Source organism: Procambarus clarkii, chromosome 53, assembly GCF_040958095.1.
Source record: "Procambarus clarkii isolate CNS0578487 chromosome 53, FALCON_Pclarkii_2.0, whole genome shotgun sequence".
NCBI lineage: Eukaryota > Metazoa > Arthropoda > Malacostraca > Decapoda > Cambaridae > Procambarus > Procambarus clarkii.
Genome location: NC_091202.1, coordinates 33,845,357 through 33,865,086, shown reverse-complemented (window position 1 = coordinate 33,865,086; position 19,730 = coordinate 33,845,357). Strand labels below are relative to the sequence as shown.

Here is a 19,730-nt window from a genome sequence, read left to right as displayed (position 1 = left end):
GGTTTCACACAATTGTGTGAAACACTCGGGGGTTTCACACAATTGTGTGAAACACTCGGGGGTTTCACACAATTCTGCGACTGCATGGGGGGGGGGATTTTTGTAAAACCCCCAGTTGGGCTCCAGTGGAAGCCTCGGGATCCTCGTGGGTGCAGTAGTACCCCCAGGTTGCAATTCTTTTGACCATGTCGTAGCGCAGTCGACTAGAGCTTGCCTGGGAACACCCAATGCATAGGTTCGAACCCTCATCACGGTTCCTGTGAATTTATTCATTGATATATCACGCTCGAAGCTACGTAATGGGTGCCTGACAGCTGGGTGGACAGCGCTTCGAATTCGTAGTCCTGAGGTTCCGAGTTCGATCCCCGGTGGAGGCGGAGACAAATAGGCAAAATGTGTTTTTCACCCTGATGGCCCTGTTACCTAGCAGTAAATAGGTACCTGGGAGTTAGACAGCTGCTAAGGGCTGCTTCCTGGGGATGTGCAAAAAAAAGGAGGCCTGGTCGAGGACCGGGCCGCGGGGACACTAAGCCCCGAAATCATCTCAAGATCTCAAGATAACGTCATCAATTGTGAGTCGTGTGTAAACCGTTTTTCATTTATAAACAGCGGGTTTGGCGGGTGTATGGAATCACTTTTGGATGTTTGGAGGACGGACTGCAGTTCCGCTTTTTTTCAGGGATATTCCTGCGCGGGCCCTAAGCCTCTGGCTGGCCCACTGCGCGGGCCCTAAGCCTCTGGCTGGCCCACTAAGTGTTGCTTGTTTCTGTTTTACTTGGGCGGAGTATGAGTATTTATGACTCGTGTGGTCACTTCAGTAAGATTTTGCCATATGTGTTTAACAACTTCTTCTGCTCTGTTGAATCTAAGTTGAAATCTTAATGGGTTTGTAGCTGTGCACTGTCTTAGATAATGTTCCAGTGGTCTGATGTGGTTGTAACTGTGCACTGTGTTAGATAATGTTCCAGTGGTCTGTTGTGGCTGTAACTGTGCACTGTGTTAGATAATGTTCCAGTGGTCTGTTGTGGCTGTAACTGTGCACTGTGTTAGATAATGTTCCAGTGGTCTGATGTGGCTGTAACTGTGCACTGTGTTAGATAATGTTCCAGTGGTCTGATGTGGCTGTAACTGTGCACTGTGTTAGATAATGTTCCAGTGGTCTGATGTGGTTGTAACTGTGCACTGTGTTAGATAATGTTCCAGTGGTCTGTCGGGCATTTCTCCACAGTGCTGACATTTCCTCTCATCTTCCGGAACCTGTAAGCGCAGTTCCGCGGTTAGTGAAGCGATGATTGACATACTCGGGCTGAGTCTTTTGGGTTGACAGTAGCCGTAAACACTAAGGGTAGTTCGGGCATCCGAATGACAAAATATATCCTCAAACTAAAATTAAAAGGTTTTTATTATGATGAAGGATTAGGAAATTCTTCACTTACGATCATTGTTGAAAGTTGTTTTGTGAATATCGCTCATTGTGGAGCTAAGTGGGGATATAATGTATTCTTAACGACCCAATTGGTCATTGGGGTATGTACACTGCGGGTGGTTTAAGCATCATTTAATTTTTTGCATTTTTTTTATTGGTTCTCGTCTGACTTGTAGTCATTCTGCAGGAGTTGAAATCAATAAAGATATCAAATAAACAGTCTGTTTATTATTGCAATGATGTGCAATGTGATGTGTAATGTGATGTGTAATGTGATGTGTAATAATTTACACATTACTGTCTTATTGCTAAATGATAATCACTAATAATGTGACCTTTGGTATCCTATTATGTATTAATTATTAATTTGGTGATTTGAATTATGGTTTTTAATAAGTATTTGTCTCTCCTTTCAGGTAATAAAGCTGAGAAGGAACATATTGACCTCGAACTAGAACCACCTTTGTGCTTCACGAGTACGGGAAGAACAGATGCCAAACTGTGGCTCTTCTCTGAGGCAACAGGTGTTCCACATGTGGTAGACGACCCACAGTGAGGTAACAGGTGTTGCACATGTGGTAGACGACCCACAGTGAGGTAACAGGTGTTGCATATGTGGTAGACAACCCACAGTGAGGTAACAGGTGTTCCACATGTGGGAGACAACCCACAGTGAGGTAACAGGTGTTCCACATGTGGGAGACAACCCACAGTGAGGTAACAGGTGTTCCACATGTGGGAGACAACCCACAGTGAGGTAACAGGTGTTGTACATGTGGTAGACGACCCACAGTGAGGTAACAGGTGTTGCACATGTGGCAAGACGAGAAGCAGCACACAGGTGAGGACAGGTGGTACCTGTGTGGCGGGTCTAGGGAGACAGCGGGGAAAGGCGCCAAATGTAGCAGTCAGAAGCAAAAAGGGACGATCAAAGGGGCATCTAAGAGGCGTTCTGATATGCGCCTGAAGATGCGACTTTGTTTATAATACTGATACAAAGTATAACAAAAGATACAGAATTGTAAAGTACCCGAGATGCACTGTGTAAATGTGATCACAATGGAACACTATGTAGATATTTATATATAAACGGGGGTCGTCTGGGGAACCCGGGTCACACAACCCTCGGGCATAGTTCCGGGTCCCATTGTTAACTGGCGTTAATTGTGTGGTTGGTAAGGTGGCTGTTGTGTGCAACTATGCCACCACAACACCGGCAGCCTGATGTATACTACAATACTGTAGTGGGGTTGAGGCTTGGCCATCCTGCTTGGGGTCTGGAGACTTGTTCCTCTTGTAGAAAGTCTCTATACACAGTGCGGTGTAGTCACCTATTTGTACTCACCTATTTGTGCTTGCGGGGGTTGAGCTCTGGCTCTTTGGTCCCGCCTCTCAACTGCCAATGAACTGGTGTACAGGTTCCTCAGCTTATTGTGCTCTATCATATCTTCATTTGAAACTGTGTAGGGAGTCAGCTTCCACCACATCACTGCCTAATGCATTCCATTTGTCAACTACTGACACTGAAAAAGTTCTTTCTAATATCTCTGCGGTGCTGACCCTGGGTGCAATGTTGACATGTTTGTAATGGTGTTTGACAGTGGTGTAGGTCATGTATCCTCAAACACCGGACACATCAGTGAAGATGTTTCAGACACTTGAGTCTGGTTGTGGTGTAGGTCATGTATCCTCAAACACCGGACACATCAGTGAAGATGTTTCAGACACTTGAGTCTGGTTGTTCTGTTCAAGTTAAGCCAGACATTGATGCCACTTTTGGCAGAGCCAACACCTCTGGCAGCCTGTTGGGCCCCTTTGGTTTCACCACCTTGGGTGCCACTGTGACACCCAGGCTTTAAATGTGACACTCTACTTGTACTTATGTTGCTTGAATTAATCTTGGATTTGTTTTCGTTTGGGATCAACATTTTTGGACAGTCATTCTTTTGTCTATAGACACTTGCCAATTCTTCACTTGGCATTTAATTTTGCCATATGTCCTCATACAGTTTAATACTAGATCTTAATCCATCAAAAATCTCCTCCAGAGACACGGTAGCCCCTCCTGTGATGTGAACACATGCTAGCTTACACATCACAAAAGGAGTTTTCCTCTGAATATACAATTTCAATGTCCACTCTGCAGCTGAAGTTTTAACTTTAGTACTGAGTACTTAATTTAAAGATTCTACCTCCAGTCTAAAGCTTTGGAGGGAACCAGGGCGAATAGTAGGTGCAGGTAGGTCTACTGGTTGATTATAGAGATTTGCAATGGTCATCCGTGTATTGCTATAATTATACTTGAATAGTTGGATGGCCACAACATAATTATCGCTTTTGAGGTCTAGATTAGCTCCTACTGCTCTCCCCCCACCCTTAAGTTGCCCTTGCAGGAACGTAAGGTTAGCAATTTGGGAATCGAGATTTTGAAATGTATCAAGACTTCAAAAGACTTCCAAAAACTGTTCCAATTTTCCTCATCCAGTCCTGTAAAAATTGCAAAGCTTACAATTGGAAGGTTGCTTGTATCACACTTGGTGAAGCAGCTCTGCCTGTTGTCATATTGCGTAAGTATGGAGGTGAATGGGTTTTAATTTGGCCTGTAAAGTACATCCTTCTCACACTGTTTAAGTTCTGCCTTGACTGTGTCGAGGTCACCCGCTGCTTACATATTCACTCATAAGTTTCTCATTATCTAATCTAATTTATTGTTGATTACTCTGAGATATGTATCCAGTTATATATATATAGTGTCAATTGGTGTCTGTTTAGACATATTGTCACACAAGTTAATTTGTATAGTTAAATGGCCTTTTACCTGACGGTTGAGTGGACAGCGCTCGGGGTTTGTAGTCTTAAGGATCCGGGTTCGATCCCCGGCGGAGGCGGAAATAAATGGGCTGAGTTTCTTTCACCCTGTTAAGGGCTGCTTCCTGGGGATGTGTGTATGTGTGTGAAAATTAGGCTTACGGACGTGCCCGAAATGCTATGCGTGCTACTGGCTGTACAAGAATGTAAGAACTCTTGTATAAATAAATAAAAATAAAAAATACAATGTAAAAGCTGACAAGGTTCGCTATGTATTTGATTCCGTTTTAGCCAAGATTGTTGGCTAATTGGATTCACTTAATATATTATTCAAAATTAAAGTCAGTAGGAACCATAAGGAGGATTCGAACCTGCACTCTGAGTACTCCCAAACACATGTCTTATACCACTTAATCACAACATGCTGAAAAGCAATGAAACCTGTGACACAACTAAATCGTTTAGAGGTCTTGAAGCTTCCACTGAAGTCTCAAGTTAAATCACGAGTTAAACAATTGATTATGTTATGATAAATGTAGTAATTAAGCCACATTTATGTGAGATAAAAAACTCTACTTGTAACACGAAGGACCAAGCTTATGGGGTAAGTTAACCCCCTTTCAGAAGCACTCTAAACTACAAGTTCCTAACACTAAACAATTCGTATATATAAATTAGTAATTAACGCCAGGATATAGGGTTAGTCAATCAGCATGCATGGCGGGTTCTTAGCTGTACATAACAGATAACAGTAAACTATTAGTAGACTAAGTTTCTTGGTGGAACTTGAGGTTAACTGCCAAGGACTGTGCATGCTGCTTCACCAACCTGTGAAGAGTCTCCCCCTTTGTGAGAGGTGATTTGATTAAGTTAACATGCAGTTCAGCAGGGCTCTGATGCATTGTTCAATACTTTGACCTAACTTGGGTAATCAGTGGTAACAATTCCACTATCACAATCTAATAATAATAAAAGATTTAGATTATCAATATACGAGGATTGAGCCAAATTTTATTCTTCAAATATTTCAATTGATATGCTAGATATGATCGTATTAATTAACACTAATATTGACTTAATTCGAAAATTTGGTTGGGCTTAAAACCCTTTGTGATAACTGAATCTCTTATTAGGGAAATAGTGGCATATATTCCAAAAAAAGTGGTACGAAATCAGTTAGGAAAAACAAACCTCTCTTGTTCATTGTATAGATAATGAAGTCCGGCCGCCCATGTCTGCTACTATTCTGTCCAGACCCAGTTGGCTCTGCTTCCATCCGGCCGCCCAAGTCTGCTGCTATTCTGTCCAGACCCAGTTGGCTCTGCTTCCATCCGGCCGCCCAAGTCTGCTGCTATTCTGTCCAGACCCAGTTGGCTCTGCTTCCATCCGGCCGCCCAAGTCTGCTGCTATTCTGTCCAGACCCGGTTGGCTCTGCTTCCATCTGGGCGCCCATGTCTGCTGCTATTCTGTCCAGACCCAGTTGGCTCTGCTTCCATCCGGGCGCCCATGTCTGCTGCTATTCTGTCCAGACCCAGTTGGCTCTGCTTCCATCCGGGCGCCCATGTCTGCTGCTATTCTGTCCAGACCCGGTTGGCTCTGCTTCCATCCGGCCACAGATTATTTTCTTTATAAACGATAATAAAAATGTGTCGTTGTTAGCCAGCTACCGGGTGATGTCTGTTCATTCCTCTGCTCACTTGTTTTATGTTACTGTTCAGTTTAATCTTTGTATACCTTAAGGACATTTTTATTCCTTTAAGGAAGCGTGCAGTAATATTCTCATTCTATTAACGTCAATCAAAATGTTGGTCAGAAATGGCCATTAACGGACAGAAGTGGCCATTAATGGACAAAAGTGGCCATTAATGGACAAAAGTGGCCGTTAACGAGTATCACATGCAGACGTGTTGGTCAGAAGTGTGTCCATCCTCACGTCCATATATCCATCTAATTCGGCTAGTACCTATACACCTGAATTAAGCTGTATTCTAAGGACAATATTATAATGGTATATCATTATATAACATTTGCCTTTCCATCGGAGATTTTCGGGGCCGTGGAGAGAGACCGAGGGGGGGGGGGGACCTGCTGCATGGGTAACAGCTTCTCCCTCCGTATCAACCTACCCTGGCTTTGCGCACTGGAGAGGTCACTCCAGACCGACAGCCACAGAGTGCAACTCCATAGTCTCCTGAGACTGATGGATGCCTACTACTATATCAGTAATTCATACTCCAAAGGGTATAAAGTTAGCTGGGTACGTTTGGAGTTAGTGTGGTGACTTTTATCGCTTCACGGCTGGTTAGACCAGCTATGGGAAGATCCTTGGTTTATAGACCGTTAATTATTTATTATGTAATAGAATGGTGGGTATTTTACACAGAAAATTAAAAAAAGTCGAAAAATATTAAATGTCTAATTAACATAATCAACTTTATAGAGAAACATTTGATCTGTCCGATGATACCAAGCAAATACATTTTTTATTATATTTGGTCAACATTAAGTTTTAATATGTTTTGTAAAGTATAAAATCTTATATTAAAATGGTTACAACAAAACAGAGAAAGTATTTTTGAGTGAAAAGCAATTAAGTGTAGGAATGAACTTTAGTAAAGTTCAACCTTGAGATGAATTTTGAGATAGAAGTAAAGCCTATTGTCTTATAAGGATGATCTAGTGTAGAGTATAGTCACTTGTGAAGTTGAAGTGTTTGAGCTCATCCTCCTCAGATGTTGTAGAGCTTTGTTCCAGCTCTGCAACAAAGCAGAGCTGGTGGCACTTGTGCAGCTCTTCAACTTGTTGATGTTGGCACTTGTGCAACTCTTCAACTTGTTGATGTTGGCACTTGTGCAACTCTTCAATTTGTTGATGTTGGCACTTGTGCAACTCTTCAACTTGTTGATGTTGGCACTTGTGCAGCTCTTCAACTTGTTGATGTTGGCACTTGTGCAGCTCTTCAACTTGTTGATGTTGGCACTTGTGCAGCTCTTCAACTTGTTGATGTTGGCACTTGTGCAACTCTTCAACTTGTTGATGTTGGCACTTGTGCAGCTCTTCAACTTGTTGATGTTGGCACTTGTGCAACTCTTCAACTTGTTGATGTTGGCACTTGTGCAACTCTTCAACTTGTTGATGTTGGCACTTGTGCAACTCTTCAACTTGTTGATGTTGTAACTTGTGCAACTCTTCAACTTGTTGATGTTGGCACTTGTGCAACTCTTCAACTTGTTGATGTTGGCACTTGTGCAACTCTTCAACTTGTTGATGTTGTAACTTGTGCAACTCTTCAACTTGTTGATGTTGGCACTTGTGCAACTCTTCAACTTGTTGATGTTGGCACTTGTGCAACTCTTCAACTTGTTGATGTTGGCACTTGCGCAACTCTTCAACTTGTTGATGTTGGCACTTGTGCAACTCTTCAACTTGTTGATGTTGGCACTTGTGCAACTCTTCAACTTGTTGATGTTCCAGTAACTATCTGCTCGAGAGTACCATTGTATAGTGAAGAACCGCGAATAAATTGACGTTTTGTATTACTGTATTTCACAAAATAGGATTTTTTTTTAACTGCAAAATATAGAACCTAACCTAACCTCTTCTAGTGATGCTAGGCCTAATACCAATCTTAAGCCTAATATTCTACATATACGTGCTATACTAAGCCTAGTAATATGTAAATTTGGGTTTTAGTGTTATTTTTTCTGGACTACATATTTTGAAAGTACAAATCGTGAACTTTGTTGGTCCATCTCTTCATATTGATATTTCCCACCACAGTAGATAGATAACTATTTGGGGGAGCCGGTCGGCCGAGCGGACAGCACGCTGGGCTTGTGATCCTGTGGTCCTGGGTTCGATCCCAGGCGCCGGCGAGAAACAATGGGCAGAGTTTCTTTCACCCTATGCCCCTGTTACCTAGCAGTAAAATAGGTACCTGGGTGTTAGTCAGCTGTCACGGGCTGCTTCCTCGGGGTGGAGGTCTGGTCGAGGACCGGGCCGCGGGGACACTAAAAAGCCCCGAAATCATCTCAAGATAACCTCAAGATAACAAGTACTGTAAGCTTTCACGAGGCTTGAAACACTTCGTAGCTTCGGCTAGAAAAAAATTTATACTTAGGTCATAATGTTTTACGGAAACTGTAAATATTCCAGAATGAAAAAAACTAACTTAATTGACAGCTAAACTGGCCCATACATATTCCTAGATTAAGCTATGTTTGGCTTACCTTAGGCCAAGCAGGCGTTTTATTTTAAAAAATTTCAGATTTTCGTTTTTTTTTCTAGATTTACGAATTAAATTCTTTAGTAACCAAACACACTTTTGAGTGTGAAGGTGTGTTTGGGAGGCAATAGTGGGAAGGCTGAATGTTTTGTTCAGAGTGAACCCTGGAAACACAAACCGAAACTGTCTCTATTTTCCGCTTGTTACAACTTGTAATAAAGTTGTTACATCTTGGCTTAACGTGTTTATGACGTATTAGAACGTTGTTACAACTTGCTATATTGGTTGTTATAACTGGTTAGGTGTTAAAACTTGTTCGAACGTTGTACCAACGTCGTAGTTTCGGTGTGTGTTCAGAGTGAAGTATTTCTGGGTTGAAGGCACTATGGAGAAGCGTATCGATATATTTAATGAAAATCAGTTGAAACATTTAAAATGAAAAAAACACAAAATATATACAAATAGACTTAGAATTATAGAATTTATTAGAATAGATTATTAGAATAGAAATAATTAGAATATTAGAATTCTATATTAGCTTATTCTATAAGGTAATATAGAATTACCGGGGATTCATAATAATAATAATAATAATAATAATAATAATATTTATCAATATAATATGAAAGAGGAGTACAAGAGCAGCAACACAGGACTCTTAAGAGCCCCTGGGAGAGGGCTCTTGGCCTCTCTTGTACTACAGAGAGAGTACAAGAGAGGATGAGTACAAAATGCGGACCAGAAACTCATCAGCGGATATAGTTAAAAGTTTTGCCGAACTTTATAAATATTCGACGTTTACTGTTGACTCTGAATTTTGCTCTTTAGGTAATTCCTATTTTTATATTCTTGTGTAGCCTTGATGGGGGGGGCGGTGACTGGTCCAAGAGACGAGAGGAACAAACTATGAGGACTGGTGAAGATAACTAGCCTATCATAGATAACTATGAGGATTGGTGAAGATAACTAGCCTATCGTAGATATTTATGAGGATTGGTGAAGATAACTAGCCTATCATAGATAATTATGAGGATTGGTGAAGATAACTAGCCTATCATAGATAACTATGAGGATTGGTGAAGATAACTAGCCGATCGTAGATATTTATGAGGATTGGTGAAGATAACTAGCCTATCATAGATAATTATGAGGATTGGTGAAGATAACTAGCCTATCATAGATAACTATGAGGATTGGTGAAGATAACTAGCCTATCATAGATAACTATGAGGATTGGTGAAGATAACTAGCCTATCATAGATAACTATGAGGATTGGTGAAGATAACTAGCCAATCATAGATAACTATGAGGATTAGTGAAGCTAACTAGCGTTATCATAGATAACTATGAGGATTGGTGAAGATAACTAGCCTATCATAGATAATTATGAGGATTGGTGAAGCTAACTAGCGTTATCATAGATAACTATGAGGATTGGTGAAGATAACTAGCCTATCATAGATAACTATGAGGATTGGTGAAGATAACTAGCCTATCATAGATAACTATGAGGATTGGTGAAGATAACTAGCCAATCATAGATAACTATGAGGATTAGTGAAGCTAACTAGCGTTATCATAGATAACTATGAGGATTGGTGAAGATAACTAGCCTATCATAGATAATTATGAGGATTGGTGAAGCTAACTAGCGTTATCATAGATAACTATGAGGATTGGTGAAGATAACTAGCCAATCATAGATAACTATGAGGATTAGTGAAGCTAACTAGCGTTATCATAGATAACTATGAGGATTGGTGAAGATAACTAGCCTATCATAGATAATTATGAGGATTGGTGAAGCTAACTAGCGTTATCATAGATAACTATGAGGATTGGTGAAGATAACTAGCCTATCATAGATAACTATGAGGATTGGTGAAGATAACTAGCCTATCATAGATAACTATGAGGATTGGTGAAGATAACTAGCCAATAAAAAGGTCGCTGGATGATATCCGGAAGATATTACAGTGCTGGCCTCAGAAAACTCTCGTTCATCTATCAGTCTCTTGTCTTTTTTTTTTATGAATCTTTGATAGCAGTTGGTCTAGTGAGACGCCTGCTACTGATATCTAGCAGCCTCCACAATTTCATGAAGGTTGATATCTCAGGATTGCAAGTGTTCATTGTGCACAATACAATTTTTTTTATTAAAAGTCAATTATATCCAAATTGTTTGCCGTTGTTCATCTGTGGAAGAAAACACTAAAATATAAATTTGACAATCATTATCATTGTACATCTCGGAAAAATAATTAATATTAGACATGTTATTGGTAATACGTTAGTTGCAAGCAGTAGGGATTAAAAATATGATTACTGTTATTCAACGGGTGTAATTACCTAAGTGTAATTACCTAAGTGTAGTTACAGGATGAGAGCTACGCTCGTGGTGTCCCGTCTTCCCAGCACTCTTTGTCATATAACGCTTTGAAACTACTGACGGTCTTGGCCTCCACCACCTTCTCACCTAACTTGTTCCAACCGTCTACCACTCTATTTGCGAAGGTGAATTTTCTTATATTTCTTCGTGTGTGTGTGTGTGTGTGTGTGTGTGTGTGTGTATTCACCTAGTTGAGCTTGCGGGGGTTGAGCTCTGCTCTTTCGGCCCGCCTCTCAACTGTCAATCAACCGTTACTAACTACTTTTTTTTCTCTCCACACCACACACACACCTCAGGAAGCAGCCCATGACAGCTGACTAACTCCCAGGTACCTATTTACTGCTAGGTAACAAGGGCATCAAGGTAAATGAAACTGCCCATTGTTTCTTGCCGGCGCCGGTAATTGATCCCCGGAGCACAGGATCACGCGTGCAGCGCGCTGTCCGCTCAGCCATCGGCTCCCCTGTGTGTGTGTGTGTGTGTGTGTGTGTGTGTGTGTGTGTGTGTGTGTGTGTGTGTGTGTGTGTGTGTATAATATTTTCGTAGCAGTCTTTATTGTAAACATATGTTGTTGAATATGACCAAAGGGTAAGATTAATAATTCTAACACGAATCTTCTCAATATTTCTTACGTTTTTCTTCACTGTCGAGGGTAATTGAAAAATTAACTCTCCAAAGTTCATTTTCACATTTTTATTTATGGTTTGACGCCTAGAAGCGTTTCGTAAGAGACTTCTCACATTTTCCTAGACAAATTTTTATGTAATCCGATTCATGCTTATATTTGTTTTTGGGTGAGGTGATAAAACACAAACCAATGGGTAATCATGGAGTAAAGATAATTTTACATAGTTAGAACACGAATTATTGCGTATTTTCTCTTCTTGTTTCTGTGTTGGTTCGGGGTCTTGAAGTGGATAGAATGTAATTATGTGTTAATTGGCTGTTGATTGCTGGTGTTGACATTTTGATGTGTAGGGCCTCGCTGATGTCCCTGTATCTATTGATAATTTCTTTGTTGCTTGTTAGGATTTCTCTGGTGATGGTTTGGTTGTGTGAAGAGATTATATGCTCCTTGATGGAGCCCTGTTGTTTGTGCATTGTTAATCGCCTAGAAAGAGACGTTGTTGTCTTACCTATATACTGAGATCTTTGGGGCTGACAGTCCCCAAGTGGGCATGTGAAGGCATAGACGACGTTAGTTTCTTTCAAGGCGTTCTGTTTGGTGTCGGGAGAGTTTTTCATGAGTAGGTTGGCCGTTTTCTTATTTTTGTAGTAAATTGTCAATTGTATCTTCTGATTTTTGTCTGTGGAGTTACCTTCCTATTAATAATATCTTTCAGAACACTTTCCTCCGTTTTATGAGCCGTCGAAAAGAAGTTCCTGTAAATCAGTATAGTAGGGGGTACAAGCATTGCGTTAGTTGACTCTTCAGAAGTTTTATGGTGTTTCACCTTTCTTTTAATGACGTCTTCAACATAACCATTAGAGAAGCCATTATTGACTAGCACCTCCCTTACCTTAGAGAGTTCTTCATCGACCTGCTTGCAACCAGAGCTGTGAGTGAGAACCCGGTCGACGTAAGCGTTGACAACACTCCACTTGTACCTATCTGAGCAGTCACTGTTGGCATTAAGGGACATTCCTATGTTCGTTTCCTTAGTGTAGACTGCAGTGTGGAAGCCTCCGCTCCTTTCCGTGACTGTTAAATCTAGAAAGGGAAGCTTCCTATCATTCTCCATCTCGTAAGTGAAACTTAACACGAATTCTGCTCGAATACCTCCTTCAGCTGCTGCAGACGTCTGACATCAGGTACCTGCATAAAAATGTCGTCAACATATCTGCAGTATACGGCGGGTTTCAAGTCCATATATATTATATATATATATATATATATATATATATATATATATATATATATATATATATATATATATATATATATATATATATATTCCTAGTATTTTCATATGTGTGTAAATCACGAAAAATAAAATCTTCAGAAGGAGTCAAGAGACTCCTTCTGAAGATGTATTAATATACGAAAGTACTTAAGGAAATTCCTGTTTCAATTTTCCTCCGCGGTCTGACACTGTCATATATATATATATATATATATATATATATATATATATATATATATATATATATATATATATATATATATAATGATAGATAATAAATAGAAATGAGCGGTATAAATACCCCTTATGCTACCCAAATTATGGTGTTAAGTATTGAAATACAGGTGACAGACACTAATTAGAGGCATCTTGATGTAAAAGATGGCAGCAATTCGCCGACATCACGAGCCAGCGATATCATCACACATATAGTCCAAACAACTATCGCATCTCAATATTTTATGATAAAACTCTATTTCCTATTCCAGACAGCCGCCTGAGGCTTCGAAAAATAAAATGTTATGTTGGAGGGGAGGTTTGGTGTGCAGTACGCGCCCTAGGCTTATATGCTCCCTAGGCCTACCATGTGTGTATCTTGAGGTTATATTGAGATGATTTCGGGGCTTTAGTATCCCCGCGGCCCGGTCCTCGACCAGGCCTCCACCCCCAGGAAGCAGCCCGTGACATTTGACTAACTCCCAGGTACCTATTTACTGCTAGGTAACAGGGGCATCAGGGTGAAAGAAACTTTGCCCATTGTTTCTTGTCGGCGCCCGAGATCGAACCCGGGACCACTGGATCACGCGTCCAGTGTTCTGTCCGCTCAGCCGCCGGCTCCCTTAAGGGTTGGGAATGTTCATAAAAGTTTTAGAAAGAGACATAGATTATTGGCATATAACTATCCTCATATTAGTTCAATATCAATAACAGGAAACAGCACCGGAAGTGATAATCCCGTATGCTATTCGTACTCTGAAAACCACGCGTAAATGATTCACAATATGGCTGTACTTATGCCCGATCATGTTTAACAAATCTCATTTTCATATTTGCCATAATCTTCATATTTGAAGTAATGGACTGTTATAAATGGGGAGTCTGTACTATGGGGAATATAGTATAACCTGTGTGTAGGGGCAGTAGTTAGCATTAAGAGTTATCAAATATGGGAGATCTAAAAGGCCCGGCCTCCAAAATAAGCTATCCACAGGGAATAATAACTTGCCACTAGATCATGTCAGTCTAGAGGTTGATCATAGATCTCCTACACAGGAAGAATGGATACTCCTTTAACTAACTTATTTATTAACCCCTTAACAACCCCCCATATACACTCACACCAATAACAATAATAATAATTACTTTACCACACTATCTTACGTTAAAAGCCTTGGTCCACATAAGCAGGATACAAGATTTACACTGAGAACAAGCTAGGGTAAAGTTCTACTAGGCAAGGGACACTAGCAATGACTCTAGGGAGCTTACTGGTAACACTGGAGCCCACGTGGTTCCCCTGGAACCCCCTAGAGTAACTTGTAAAAATAAACACTAGTGAACACCTATTTGCTACACATCAATACTCTACACATAGAACCCGTTTATGCCAGACAATGAGGATACTACACAGTCAACTTAACTGGATAACAACGACACAGAAATAAAGAAACAGAGGAAGGGGAGGAGGGTTCCTTTCACCACAACGCCAGCCAGAGAAGAGAGACCATCTCCACTCTCCTCCCTCCGTTCACTCGCTGCCAGCAGACTACTCAACTAATCGTACAGCATTCCTATCCCAAGTTTACTCAGGTTTACTTTACAAATGATTAGAAAGTATTAGTAAACATAGTTGGTGCCTATTTTATTATTTAATAATCAACCCCAAGCTCAGTCTTTAAATGCTCTTTGAGAAACAAGAATAGTCTTACGTCTGGCAGGGAAGATACAAACAAATGCACCTCGTGATGCGTTTCCAATACTATAATGCAGTTTATTTAGCTCAATTTTGACCTCTGGTTTCCACTGAGGAACCCAGGGTCATAACATGGACAGTGATAAAAGTTGTAATATTATGTTGAGAGACTTTAGTATCACTTGAGACTTCCACACGCGAGATTGTTAAGACGGAAGGAGTTAGCATGGAAGAAGGTCTCTCAAACCGGTTGAGGTCGCGGTTATAACACAGAAAACAGAAGCTCATCATAAATGGTGTAAAGTTAGACTTTCTTGTGTTTTTATGATCTATATGAGCGTTTTTATGACCGCCCTTAACTTCACCCAACTCCGTCATCAGCTCATTCCTGTTGGAGTCGACCAGCTGCTCATCAGCTCGGTACAAATCGACCAGTTTTCAGTTGAACTCGAGATGCCTCACACGACCAGTCTTGGCTCTGTTGACCAGACCACGCACAAGAAGGTGAAGGGACGACGACGTTTCGGTCCGTCCTGGACCATTCTCAAGTCGATGAGAATGGTGTGTGGTCTCATAGGTTAAGTAATAATTGTAATTAAGAAGCAATAAGATGCTTATCTTAACATACTAAGGAAGGTTAGGTGAGGTCGGTGTTTTCTATGAAGCTTTTCAAGGTAAACTAAAATATTCACAATCAATTAGTATGTCACATATGCACTTATTAAATAAGCCAATATTGACTATAAGCAAGTGCGAGAACGGGTTGGTGGTCTGGTCAACATACTTTGTCCACGTTATTATGACTGATCGCCTGCAGTCTTCGCTCTGTTCACCTTGCAATCTCGGGCTCACCATAGCCCGTGCTACTTGGAACTTTGTTCCAAGTAGCGAATCTTTAACAACAACAACAACCTTGCAATCCTCAGTATCTCCCATCAACCTCAGCCTCACTCTACCCATCTCAGCTCACACCAGCTCATCTCAGTCACAACCTCATCTCCTCTCAGCACTGCTTGAGCCTGATGGCGGCCAGTAAGGAGGCGACTACGGCACACGCTTGAGTGCGACCAGTGGCAGACTGGAGGAACTCAGTAGCAGATTAGAGCAGGAAGTTGGGAAGGACTGACAGATTAGAGCAGGAAGTTGGGAAGGACTGACAGATTAGAGCAGGAAGTTGGGAAAGACTGACAGATTAGAGCAGGAAGTTGGGAAAGACTGACAGATTAGAGCAGGAAGTTGGGAAAGACTGACAGCTTAGAGCAGGAAGTTGGGAAGGACTGACAGATTAGAGCAGGAAGTTGGGAAGGACTGACAGTTTAGAGAAGGAAGTTGGGAAGGACTGACAGATTAGAGCAGGAAGTTGGGAAGGACTGACAGATTAGAGCAGGAAGTTGGGAAGGACTGACAGATTAGAGCAGGAAGTTGGGAAGGACTGACAGTTTAGAGAAGGAAGTTGGGAAGGACTGACAGATTAGAGCAGGAAGTTGGGAAAGACTGACAGCTTAGAGCAGGAAGTTGGGAAGGACTGACAGATTAGAGCAGGAAGTTGGGAAGGACTGACAGTTTAGAGAAGGAAGTTGGGAAGGACTGACAGATTAGAGCAGGAAGTTGGGAAGGACTGACAGATTAGAGCAGGAAGTTGGGAAGGACTGACAGATTAGAGCAGGAAGTTGGGAAGGACTGACAGCTTAGAGCAGGAAGTTGGGAAAGACTGACAGATTAGAGCAGGAAGTTGGGAAGGACTGACAGATTAGAGCAGGAAGTTGGGAAGGACTGACAGCTTAGAGCAGGAAGTTGGGAAAGACTGACAGATTAGAGCAGGAAGTTGGGAAAGACTGACAGCTTAGAGCAGGAAGTTGGGAAAGACTGACAGCTTAGAGCAGGAAGTTGGGAAGGACTGACAGCTTAGAGCAGGAAGTTGGGAAAGACTGACAGATTAGAGCAGGAAGTTGGGAAGGACTGACAGATTAGAGCAGGAAGTTGGGAAGGACTGACAGCTTAGAGCAGGAAGTTGGGAAAGACTGACAGATTAGAGCAGGAAGTTGGGAAAGACTGACAGCTTAGAGCAGGAAGTTGGGAAAGACTGACAGCTTAGAGCAGGAAGTTGGGAAGGACTGACAGCTTAGAGCAGGAAGTTGGGAAGGACTGACAGCTTAGAGCAGGAAGTTGGGAAAGACAGTGCTAGAGAAGGAAGTAAACAACATAAGAAACGGACTAAGGATGTTCAGTGTCACATAAGTAAGAATGGAAAAAGCAAATAAGAGAAACAGGAGAATAACAGTGGATAAACATAATAAAGGAAGACAATGACAGATAGCGAGAAACACTGAACAAGGAGGACGAGGAAGGATAACAAGTGTAGGGGTGAGAATGATAGATAAACGGAGGAAGATAGATAAGAGAGAAAATTAGGAACATAAAAGAAGATAGTGACATAAAATACAGGAACCTTGAGTTTCCTTGTGTTGATTTCAGGGCTCCGCGTCCCCGCGGCCCGGTCCCTGATTTTCTGGTCAAGGAAACAGAAAATTTTTAAACAAAATAGACCAGAATAGAGGAAGAAGGTCGGTGAGCGATAACGGAAGGATAACACAAAGAGATAAGAGGCAAGATATCAAGGTATATGAGAATCAAGGAGGACACAGAGAGAAGCGAATGAGAGAACAGGGAGAGACAAGAGGATAAAGAAAAACACTGAAGAGATAAGATAAAAAGAATAGAATTATCCTTTCCATACTTGAGAATATTTGTCGACATTAAACTACATCTGCCAGGCTTATGTCCATTGTAAAAGTCTAAATAGTCTTGAAACGGTTGTAAGTCTTTCGAATTTATTTCCTAAATACGTCATTAAGACTTTCTTGCGTCTTTTGAGCTGTAAGATAATGGAACAAGACCCTTAGGTGAAAAAGAAGTTGACGATAACGCCATGAACAATTTGGAATGTTATTGTGTGAACACGAGAGAGCTGGGTGTTTGTGTTGAACACGAGAGAGCTGAGTGTTTGTGGTGAACACGAGAGAGCTGAGCGTGTTGAACACGAGAGAGCTGAGTGTTTGTGTTGAACACGAGAGAGCTGAGTGTTCATGTTGAACACGAGAGAGCTGAGTGTGTTGAACACGAGAGAGCTGAGTGTTCATGTTGAACACGAGAGAGCTGAGTGTTCATGTTGAACACGAGAGAGCTGAGTGTTTGTGTTGAACACGCGAGAGCTGAGTGTTCATGTTGAACACGAGAGAACTGGGTGTTTGTGGTGAACACGAGAGAACAGAGTGTGTTGAACACAAGAGAGCTGAGTGTGTTGAACACGAGAGAGCTGAGTGTTTGTGTTGAACACGAGAGAGCTGAGTGTGGTGAACACGAGAGAGCTGAGTGTTTGTGTTGAACACGAGAGAGCTGAGTGTGGTGAACACGAGCGAGCTGAGTGTTTGTGGTGAACACGAGAGCCGAGTGTTTGTGTTGAACACGAGAGAGCTGAGTGTGTTGAACACGAGAGAGCTGAGTGTTTGTGTTGAACACGAGAGAGCTGAGTGTTCATGTTGAACACGAGAGAACTGGGTGTTTGTGGTGAACACGAGAGAGCTGAGTGTGGTGAACACGAGAGAGCTGAGTGTGGTGAACACGAGAGAGCTGAGTGTGGTGAACACGAGAGAGCTGAGTGTTTGTGGTGAACACGAGAGAGCTGAGTGTTCATGTTGAACACGAGAGAACTGGGTGTTTGTGGTGAACACGAGAGAGCTGAGTGTGTTGAACACGAGAGAGCTGAGTGTTTGTGGGGAACACGAGAGAGCTGAGTGTGTTGAACACGAGAGAGCTGAGTGTGTTGAACACGAGAGAGCTGAGTGTGTTGAACACGAGAGAGCTGAGTGTTTGTGGTGAACACGAGAGCCGAGTGTTTGTGTTGAACACGAGAGAGCTGAGTGTGGTGAACACGAGAGAGCTGAGTGTGTTGAACACGAGAGAGCTGAGTGTTTGTGTTGAACACGAGAGAGCTGAGTGTTTGTGTTGAACACGAGAGAGCTGAGTGTGGTGAACACGAGAGAGCTGAGTGTTTGTGTTGAACACGAGAGAGCTGAGTGTGTTGAACACGAGAGAGCTGAGTGTTTGTGTTGAACACGAGAGCGCTGAGTGTGTTGAACACGAGAGAGCTGAGTGTGTTGAACACGAGAGAGCTGAGTGTGTTGAACACGAGAGAGCTGAGTGTTTGTGTTGAACACGAGAGCTGAGTGTTTGTGTTGAACACGAGAGAGCTGAGTGTTTGTGTTGAACACAAGAGCTGAGTGTTTGTGTTGAACACGAGTGAGCTGAGTGTTTGTGTTGAACACGAGAGAGCTGAGTGTTTGTGTTGAACACGAGAGCTGAGTGTTTGTGTTGAACACGAGAGAGCTGAGTGTTTGTGTTGAACACGAGAGCTGAGTGTTTGTGTTGAACACGAGAGAGCCGAGTGTTTGTGTTGAACACGAGAGAGCCGAGTGTTTGTGTTGAACACGAGAGAGCTGAGTGTGTTGAACACGAGAGAGCTGAGTGTGTTGAACACGAGAGAGCTGAGTGTTTGTGTTGAACACGAGAGAGCTGAGTGTGTTGAACACGAGAGAGCTGAGTGCGTTGAACAGGAGAGAGCTGAGTGTTTGTGTTGAACACGAGAGAGCTGAGTGTGTTGAACACGAGAGAGCTGAGTGTTTGTGTTGAACACGAGAGAGCTGAGTGTGTTGAACACGAGAGAGCTGAGTGTGTTGAACACGAGAGAGCTGAGTGTTTGTGTTGAACACGAGAGAGCTGAGTGTGTTGAACACGAGAGAGCTGAGTGCGTTGAACACGAGAGAGCTGAGTGTTTGTGGTGAACAATAAAATGTTCAGAATGTAGGACTTGCAGCACTCACATCTGTGTAAGTACATATAGGTGAGCACACACATGTCTCCCCCGAGAAGAGTTAGGGAAGACATGATCACCACATACAAAATTATCAGGGGGAAGTGACAGGATAGACAAAGAAAGATTGTTTAACACGGGTGGTACTCATACAAGGGGACACAGGTGGAAACTGAGTACCCACATGAGCCACAG

At 42.0% G+C, this 19,730-nt stretch overlaps 2 protein-coding genes across 2 annotated transcripts in view; one reads left to right on the top strand and one right to left on the bottom strand.

The window, feature by feature from the left end:
- Positions 1 to 1,982, top strand: part of LOC138352497 (mucin-19-like) — a 19,459-nt gene extending 17,477 nt beyond the window's left edge. Inside the window, exon 3 of the mRNA XM_069304998.1 lies at positions 1,843 to 1,982. Coding sequence (XP_069161099.1) covers positions 1,843 to 1,982 — 140 coding nt within the window. The remainder of the gene's footprint in view (positions 1 to 1,842) is intronic.
- Positions 1,983 to 6,910: 4,928 nt separating this feature from the next.
- Positions 6,911 to 12,591, bottom strand: LOC138352496 (involucrin-like). The gene is made up of 2 exons (XM_069304997.1): positions 12,169 to 12,591; positions 6,911 to 7,711 (listed from the first exon to the last, which is right to left on the bottom strand). The coding sequence occupies exons 1-2, from the start codon at positions 12,589 to 12,591 to the stop codon at positions 6,911 to 6,913; spliced, it is 1,224 nt and encodes a 407-aa protein (XP_069161098.1).
- Positions 12,592 to 19,730: the final 7,139 nt, after the last annotated feature.